The sequence below is a fragment of the Elaeis guineensis genome, chromosome 10, assembly GCF_000442705.2.
Source record: "Elaeis guineensis isolate ETL-2024a chromosome 10, EG11, whole genome shotgun sequence".
NCBI lineage: Eukaryota > Viridiplantae > Streptophyta > Magnoliopsida > Arecales > Arecaceae > Elaeis > Elaeis guineensis.
In genome coordinates this window covers 71,182,040-71,191,565 of record NC_026002.2, presented here as the reverse complement: position 1 = coordinate 71,191,565, position 9,526 = coordinate 71,182,040, and the positions used below count along the sequence as shown (strand labels likewise).

The window sequence follows — 9,526 nt, the reverse complement described above, 5'->3', positions numbered from 1 at the left end:
GCTTGGTGCCATTTCCAATAGGTAGGTGATCATTCACTTCCATGAATCAGGCTATCCTGTCTCCTTTGTTTTTTCCTATTATTTTTTTGGGTGAACAACTTGTTTTTTCTTTTCTGGATATCAAAGTTTTCTTTGTTTCATGGTCCACATGCATGCACGGGAAGGGAATACTATATAATATCATGTCTGGTGTTTATAACAAGCTGGTATTTGTATAATGTCTTGCATCCTATAAGCAAATAAAAGTTGACATGTTGCTGTGGTTGACATTGGTTATCAAGCTCACATGGCAATCCGAAATTATTGACCATCCAATGAGGTTTTCTTGGTTAAAAATGGACTTAATTTCCCCAACATGAATGTGATTCACGCTAAACCAACATGAATCTAGGCACCAAATGAACTAGTTTTTGCTTTAGGCCCAGTTTTTTGGGTAGTTGAGGTCAGGTTCAAAGCCAGATTCGCTTAGATTAGCTCCAACTCAAACGGTTAGTCATGGTGAAGCAGTAATATGACGCTGATTAAGAGGTATTTAATTCAAAGGGCGCATACTTGATTTGGCTCAGAATATGTTTGCCATACCATTATAACTCATTCAAGAAAAAGGGAAAAGTTTTTATTACATCAACTAACATTTCAAACTATAACACCAAAATAACTTCTATTACATTCATAACATATATATAATTATTATCATTAATATATCCGTTTGTAACAGAAAATAAATTTTTGTGAAGTAGTCAACATTTACAGACATCTCAAACTATGATCGGTCTACCTAAGTTGAAAACAAAGCATCTATCAGATATTAAATACACAGGTAACAGCAATTGTCCGAGCAGCAACTGATAACAAAGCAGCAAGCTCAATGTGAGAGCATGGTAGCAAAGCAGTGCACGCCCAGTTCTAAACTATATATATCGATTTATCCTTTGGATTTTGCTCTGCTATAAGTCTGAAATCACGTGAAGCCAGGCCTTGTATCACGTGGAATATATAACCAGTGATTATTTATTGAAGCTATCGCTAGGAAAAGTTATATCTTGCCAACATGCTGAGAAGAGCTCGGCACTGTAGTCTGTGCTTAGCTGTTAGGTGGTCTCCACAGAATTATTTAATTCAGATGAGACAGTCAATCATCACAGTTTATTCTCTTTAATGTTGCACGCAAAGAGATCCCTTGTTTTGGAGTATCCACAGATCACAAGCAGCACTCTGATCTCATAGAGGGACCACAGAATTGATGGCTCAATTAATGAGGGGATGCCATTGTGCTGATCTGATGAACAAGATTGTGGAATTATTCCTTTGAATCATCAGAAGAGTTCCAGACAAAAGATCACACAATTTTATTCTTCAGCCTTGGGCCAATCCTACCCCATTTGTTTGTATTTAGCAAAGCTCAATAATTTCAAAACAAAGCATGGTTCAAGGAATGGTCACTGGAAGAGCAACTTGGATGAATATTGTAACCAAAAAGAGGACAGTCACAGGCAATGTTTTGCAACAATAAGACGAATTGCTCTTTAAAATATATTTAAAACCAAGATTTTGGAATTTGGTTGAAGTATAAAAAAATCAGTGGAAGGATAAAGTAGTAGGTTCTGCATCAATGTAAGCTAGAATTAGATGATGGAATCTATGGCCTAAACAATCTATTTGATTAACAATATTTAATAATGGCACAAGAAATGCTAGAGAAGGAAAAGAGGGAGGTCTGGATCAACGAAGAAAGTCATTAAAGTCCACATAAAATGGCAAACAGTTGGCGGTAACATCCATGATATGGGGATAAGGAGATCAATGATAGCATGGTGATGGTGGCAGAAGGACTGAGCTGGTGCACATCGCAATTATAGTGGCAACGGGGCCGAAAGAAGATGATTATACTATCTTAAGTTTGCTACTGAGGTCAATGTTAGCCTTTAATCATCACTTTTATCCACCTCAATTCAGGTGGAGCTTCTTTTGTGGGACAAGCTCAGAAACTCCCCGTGTTATTACTCTTTCTACACTTTGCTGTTCTCCACTCATAATAACACAATCAGGAATTCATCATTAAACCCAACTGTTAGAAAGTATAAAGTATTTTTCTGATTCCAGTTGTTCAGTATGAGAAGTGCTTTGTTTATCAACTCCTTTTCAAATTGGACAGGGAACATTGTTATAGTTAGCTTAGTCTCACCAAGCGTCTGCAGACTCCCCTTTCTCACCACCTCTCCTTCTGCAAGCTTATAAACACATCAAAGTAAGCTCACTTAAGAAGTCTCTGTCCCTCTCCCCCCTCCCCTCCACCCACAACTCATGCTAGTTCTCATTAAGCCATGGCTCCTTTGCTCTTCAAGGAAATGAAAGGAGTTAACTTCTCTTGTGCATCCCCGGCATCCGCTGCGGTATGCACGAGCATAGACCGTAGATCCATGGTCCGGCCAAGCATTGGGAGAGCCCTCGATCGTCACTCGCCTCATATACGAGACTCGCGAAGAGCCAAAGCTATTAGTAATCCAATGTCTCAAGCCTCATCTAAGTCCAAGTCCTACAAGCAGAAGAGCAGGAAAAGCTCAGACAAACAAGTTGAACTAATTAGCCCTGCAGGTTCTTCTCGGTATCTACTAAATGATTCTCCCTTCTTAGACGTGTTTCCTGAGTTGGAGGAACCAGTTCCTCCTCTTCTCCAAGTAGAACCGGCAAGGCTGCGGACTTCGAAGGGAGATGAGTCGGCTGCTGCAAGGCTGCCTTCTTCCAAGAGAGATGATTCAGCTATTTTATGGCCATGTTCTTTCAAGACAGATGATTCAACTTTTGCAAGGCCATCTTCTTCTAAAGCTGATGATTACTCTGTCTTAAGGCCATCTTCTTTTGTGGGAGATGATTCAGCTGTTTTCAGGCCATCTTCTTTTAAGGGAGACGAGTCACCTGTTTTTAGGCCATCTTCTTTTAAGGGAGATGATTCAGTTGTTTCAAGGTCATCTGCTTTTAGGGGAGAAGAGTCGGCTGTTTTAAGACCCTCTTCTACTAGACCACAAGATCAGGTTCGAATTGAAGTATTTCTTCCTCTTTCTTATTGTTGCTGTTGTTATTGTTGTTGTATATTGTTAAGAGTTAAAAATGTTGAACTTTGGTTATCTTTCTTAGGTTGTGGTGTTACGGGTCTCTTTGCACTGCAAGGGTTGTGAAGGGAAAGTAAGGAAGCACATCTCCAAGATGGCAGGTGAGATTTGTTAAGCTGTTCGAGCCAAGTCATGGTTTGATCAAGTGACGACTTCTAATTCACCTCATCTTACCTTTCTGAATAACTTGGAGATCTCCCTCTTGTGGTTTTATTTCCTAATTACTCATCTTCAAGTAGGAGTGACGTCCTTCAACATCGACTTCGCCATGAAAAAGGTGACGGTGATCGGAGATGTCACGCCACTGGGTGTGCTGAACAGCATCTCAAAGGTGAAGAATGCACAATTCTGGCCATCACCATCATGATCATCAGCTTCGTCCTAAACCAGATTAGTATATCTTAGGAGATTGTAAATTATATATGATGTTTGATGTTTGGAAAAGAAGAATATATGCAGTGCATCATATGCTGCGTGGGCCACCGGCAAGGAAGTTCGACGTCGCTACCTCAAAAAAAAGGAGAATAGAGTGACAACTTTGTTTCTTCTCTTCATCATTTTCTTGTAAGGAGGCCTAATTAGCCTTTTCCTTTTCTTCCTATCTTTTCCTTCTGAAATCCATGTTGAGCTGTGTGGTCTAGTTGGGTGGTGCACTTTGTACTAGAAGTGAGTGCTGGTCTGGGCATTTGTACCATGAACGAATAAAATCCAATCTCGTTCAGGTGAGCTTTGATATTTTCCTCATATTTAAGATAAAAAACAGCATGCCCTATTCAGGCTATACTTGAGTCAGTGCCTTTTGAAGGCATATCTAAAAATGGTCATGGACAAATACAATGAACAATAGTGGCTTGCAAGCAGTGAAGGAACCATATATTAAAGTTGCATTAACTCTTGTTAGTTCAGATGAAGTTGCTACACATTAGGAGAAATTTTATCTGGACCGAAGATAAGGAGAGACCGAAGACCCAGCATGTTAACAATTTAACCAGTCCACCATCGATGCTAAAAGGTCTCCGTTGGCCATGCTGCCCCATGTACTTCATTAATTTTTGATTGTGCATCATTCATTGCATATATTACGATGGTTGCCTTGGATCATCTGAACCTGGCAGAGGCATTGATTGCTTCTCTATCTTGCCCCATCCTCCCATAGGAATCACAACAAGGCAAAAGGAAAAGAGAAGATGGAGGACAGAGAAAAGATGGCGGGAGAGGAAGAGAAGGGTGAGGATGCGCTCATGCGTTCGGCTTCCACCAGCGGATACCCGCGCTCTTCTTGTGCATCCGACCCCCTCTCGACTTCTGATCCCGGCATCGGCCTCCACTCCCAGCTTTATCCATTAGCCCCCGAGAGGCTTCTTTATTGTGCCGTCACATCATCCCTTTTTAATGACTAGAGCAAGCCTCCTATACTCTTAGCTTCTAGTTGTCACAATCTTAGCGATAGGAGCATGGCCAGAGCCGAAGCCAAATAGAGGCCTGTACCGAAGTCAGATCTTGATCGATCCAAAATCAAGCTACTGAACCGCAGATGCTAACCCAAGGGATACCATGACTCAAGCTTCTTCCTCAAAAATCTTTGACAAATTCTTACTCCTAACCGGCCTCGAAGCCATTCACTATTACAATTCATTACTTTGGAGAGATCGAACCTCACACGGTCCTATCGGGCTGTGTCACCCCATGTGGGACCAAGTCACTTCGGTATCCAACCCAGACCAGCAGACCTTGGACTTCGGCCCTTGGCCCCAACTCCAGCTTTCACACTAAGCTCGCCGCCTGCTAGCGCATGACCAGCTCGAGGCCTATCTCTCCCGATCTATGGTTCGATTACTGTGCCTGATAGCATTTATCCAAAATCTCCAAACAGTTGTCAAGTTAGATCATTAAAGGCAGCGGCTTATTATGATGACTTCTAGAGATCTCTTTATGGTTCGATCACATCATCCTATTTAAATATAAAGATAGTCATGAATAAAGTTACACCACTCTCAAAACTCTCAACTGTCAACTCATAATATTAATAGGGATGGCCTGCACTTGCTATAAGATGATACCACTCATTAACCCTCAGAACATGACAGGGCCAGGTGTAGTTCTCAAGGGCATAATGAAGGGTAAAAAGGTCCTTTATGACCTTCCTACTCTGGCTCCAAACTCACCTATAAAAAAGTAAAATGGAGATTCTTCAGATACACCTCTTCTTTCTCTCATGAATGCTCGCTCTTTTCCATCTGTTGCAAAAAATTTAACTTGAGTGTCGAAAGGTCCCCGCTAGAGGTAGGTGAAAAAATCTGACTTGAATGTCGAAGGATCCCCACCAGAGCCATCTTCGGTAGAAATTTTTTTTGTAGGTTCAACCATCATCGATCTACCGGATATCATCTTGCTCCGGCACCTCCAATCCAGAATGAATTTCAACCATAATAGATTAGCACTAGAGGAAGGACTTTTGTCCATTTTTAGAAAAGAGCAAGCAATCCATTGTTATGATATAATTAAGAGCATCCTTAAGACACTCTAACCCAAGACACACTCAACCGTAGAAGCTTTGGTCAGAAACCACGCCCTGCATTAGCCACCGGACGTGGCCTCATAACCGCCTTTGCCGACCCTCGGAAGAAATAAGGTGGTCCACGCTGTGCAACTATCAAGCTCGACCTCGTTAAATGAGAGGCATCCTCCCTTTTTTTTCAAGCACATCTATTCAGGCTCTAGAATGGGGGGTAAATAATTTAAGTCGGGAGGACACAAGCTCATTCATAGGAGGGAGTAACTACTTTATCAAAGAAACTCCATCGCACCACCTCAACAGCATCAAATCTCCAAAGATAAAATTGGCCAAACATTCAGCCTTCGGAAGAAGCCTTCTCTCACTCTAAGGACCCTGTTTCTCTTCCCATGGCTTCTCCTCTTTTTAGGTTGCATTAAAAGAAGAAAGAGAAAGAGAAAAGGAGGAAAGGGGAGACTTCATAGAGAAAGTCCCATAGATGATCTACGAGTTTGCAAAGGGTGCCGAACCCAACTGCTTGAGTGCTTCCTTATCCACGATGATAAATCGAATGGATCGGTTAACATCCCCCTAGACAGTCCCAGTTGAGTCCAGTAAATCAGGAGCATGCAATTCGGATCGAAAGAGGAAGCAAACTTTCAAAGACTAAAAACTTTTTGGTAAGAGATTCTTGAGCCCTCATGTTTTACTTTATTTTCTATCCTTCTAGAAAAGATTACAGGCCTCTGAGCACCCAAATCAAGGTCGAAGCTGAAGTTGAAATTAAGGTCGATCTAAAGCCCAGAATTAGATCAATCCAATTCAAAATTGGATCTAGACCAATTTGAAGCTAGATCCAAGCCGATCCAAAGCCCATAATCAGGTTGATCTAAATAAAAAATAAGCCACCAAACTAAGGCAGAGCTCAGGTCCAAGCCAAGGCAAGTGATAAGAAATCAAGCAGAACTCAAGGGCTTTCTAACAGAAATAACTTCTATGGTAATGGGCACCTAGGTCCCTCCCACTTTTTTATTTTCTTCTTGCAGAGCAACAGATCCTTAGGTGTCTCGTAAAAGCTTAAACTCAAAGCTAAAGTGAGGATAACCTCTCAAAGTCAAGCTCCTGGAGGCTAAGATGGAGCTAACCAAAGGCAAACCAAGATTAGCAAATCAAGACCTCACTTTTCAATGAGGGGCCGAAGCCCTCGATGACTAAGTAGCTGGGGATAATCGATCTGAACCCCTAAAAGCCAAACTTTGCTTTTCAGCGAGTCGATATCCATGAAGATCTTAACCGTCCAGGATGTCAAGACCTCTTTTTTCAATGAGGGATTGAAGATAGGCCTCGATAGAGCAAAGATGCCATCGAGTTTCGATAGAGCAAAGATGCCAGACAAACCTTGATAGAGTAAAGATGCCGTCAATTTTTAATAGAGCAAAGTACCATCGAGTTCCAGATCGAAGACGGACCTCGATAGAGAAAAATACTGTCGAGTTTCAATAGAGCAAAGATACTGTCGAGTCTCAGATCAAAGACGGACCTCCATAGAGCAAAGATACCGTTGAGTTTTGATAGAGTAAAGATACCACTGAGTTTTGGATCGAAGATGAGCCTCGATAGAGCAAAGATGCCGTCAACTTTTGGTAGAGCAAAGATACCATCAAGTTTTGGATCGAAGACGAGCCTCGATAGAGCAAAGATGTTGTTGAGTTTTGATAGAATAAAGATGCCGTCGAATTCTAGTTCGAAGATGGGCCTCGATAGAGCAAAGATGCTGTCCAACTTTGGTAAAGCAAAGATATCACTGAGTCATGAAAGAGCAGAAGATCTCACTTTTCAGTGAGGGGTCGAAGATCACTAGTGGGGTCAGAGTAGGCCAGAATATGCCCATGAAGATGAAAGCCGAAATCCACTAGCCGAACACCCCACTCTTCAGTGAGGAGTCAAAGATTGCCAGCTAGGTCACTAGCCGAAGACCCCACTCTTTGGTGGGGGGAGGGGCAGAAAACTTCATTGATGTTAAGCATATTTAAGTTTGAGATACAACAATACATGAAAACTAAAGCAATGAACAGAGACAAAGAAATCAAGCCACAATAATGCTTGATTATAGAAAGAGGGACCTCATATGCCCGACGTCGGACCATGATGAGGTCGCCTATGTGGGGATCCCCATAAGCAACCGTGCCTCTCCCATATGTTTAAGAGACTCCAAGAATAGATCTAGCTTTTGATGGTGTCAAAGTCTGTGGCAAGGGATGCCATCAGTACACAATGCCATGGCACTTTTATGCTATATCGACTTTCGATTTTGTATTTTCTACTGTGCATGCATTTTGGGTCACCTGAACCTAGCACATGCAATAACTCTTTTGTCCCATCCTCCTTGCAAGTAGCATTATCAAACAAAAAAGAAGGAAAGAAAAAGTGGATAAGAGAGAAAAGGTGGTAGAAAGAAAGGAAAAAAGAAGGGAAGTATCCACGCATGTTTCCAGCTTTGGACGACATCGAAATTGCTAGCTGGCTGCCCCAAGACTAGTCATCATAGGCTTGAACCCCCTCTAGCATGCCCACGAAGCCAAAGCACCTCCTGCTCCTCTTGTATACCCAATCAAGGCATGCAGTTCCGATCGAAGGAGCTTCTTGCGCACCTTCTATGCATCTGACAGTGCCGACCACCTCTCATGGCATCAATCCATGCCTCAGTACTGATCTATTACCCATGACACCTATTGGGTATAAAATACCCCCCAGCCGAAGTTCGTGTCAGGAGTGACCCTCCAGGGATTCTACCGACGTCCGACTTTCGACGACATCTTTCTGAACCTCTCCGACAGCCGAGCCTTCGCAACATTCTCAAGTTATGCCGACGGATAAACCCCTATTAGTGTCAACCGGATTCTCCACGACGGACGGACTCCATCCAAGTTTCTATGGTGGTTGACCACCTTCTAGCCTTCGTCTGGACTCCTACGGGAGTCGGACCTCTTCTCTGAACTCCAACTGCAGGTAGCCTTCGTCCGGACTCCCACGGGAGTCGGACCTCTTCTCCGAACTCCAATTGCAGGTAGCCTTCGTTCGGACTCCTACGGGAGCCGGACCTCTTCCCCGAACTCCAACTGCAGGTAGCCTTCGTCCGGACTCCTACGGGAGCCGGACCTCTTCCCCGAACTTCAACTGCAGGTAGCCTTCGTCCGGACTCCTACGGGAGCCAGACCTCTTCCCCGAACTCCAACTGCAGGTAGCCTTCGTCCGGGCTCCTACGGGAGCCGGACCTCTTCCCTGAACTTCGACTGCAGGTAGATTTTGTCCGGACTCCTACGGGAGCCGGACTTCTTCCCCGAACAGGTAGACTTCGTCCGAGCTCCTACGGGAGCCGGACTTCCGCCCTGAACTCCTGTTGCAGGTAGACCTCACTCCGAACTTCTACAAAGGCCGGACTCCGAGCTTCTACTGCAAGCGACCCACTCCGAGCTTCTGCTACAAACGATCTACTTCAAATTTCTACCACGAGCGGTCCGTGCCGGATTCCCACTGTAAGCCTTCACCCGAGCTTCCATTGTGGACGAATTTCTTTCAGATTTCTATTGCAGACAGGCCTCGATCGAGATTCCTCGACAAATGATCTCCATCCGGGCTTCTACGGAGATCGGACTCCGACCGAACTTCTATAGCGGACAAATTTCGGGCTCACGAAATCCAGCAGTTGGACCCCTCCAGCGGATGAACCTCTCCAGCGCCATCCGACATCCATCGCCGGTCGACCCTCTATCGAATTCTGTGCGAAACTGGACTGCATCTGCGGAAAGCCTCTGACCGAGCTCCTACGGCAAGTGGTCCTCGCCTGCATCCTTAACGCCCAAGGCACCCAACAGGATTTGCAACATCCGAGTTCCTCTCAGATGGATAGCTACCTCTCTTC

The 9,526-nt window shown here is 43.8% G+C and overlaps 1 protein-coding gene across 1 annotated transcript; it reads left to right on the top strand.

Moving 5' to 3' along the window:
* The first annotated feature begins 1,930 nt into the window (after positions 1-1,930).
* LOC105035143 (uncharacterized) lies at positions 1,931-3,909 on the top strand. The gene is made up of 3 exons (XM_010910582.4): positions 1,931-3,032; positions 3,136-3,211; positions 3,350-3,909. The coding sequence occupies exons 1-3, from the start codon at positions 2,325-2,327 to the stop codon at positions 3,475-3,477; spliced, it is 912 nt and encodes a 303-aa protein (XP_010908884.1). The 5' UTR covers positions 1,931-2,324; the 3' UTR covers positions 3,478-3,909.
* The last annotated feature ends 5,617 nt before the right edge of the window (positions 3,910-9,526 follow it).

Bases quoted from the DNA above. Each gene is read 5' to 3' on its own strand.
- LOC105035143 (XM_010910582.4), top strand. From the start codon at position 2,325: ATGGCTCCTTTGCTCTTCAAGGAAATGAAAGGAGTTAACTTCTCTTGT. The intron at 3,033-3,135 runs GTTCGAATTGAA...TATCTTTCTTAG, and splicing joins CTACTAGACCACAAGATCAG to GTTGTGGTGTTACGGGTCTC. The intron at 3,212-3,349 runs GTGAGATTTGTT...ATCTTCAAGTAG, and splicing joins GCACATCTCCAAGATGGCAG to GAGTGACGTCCTTCAACATC.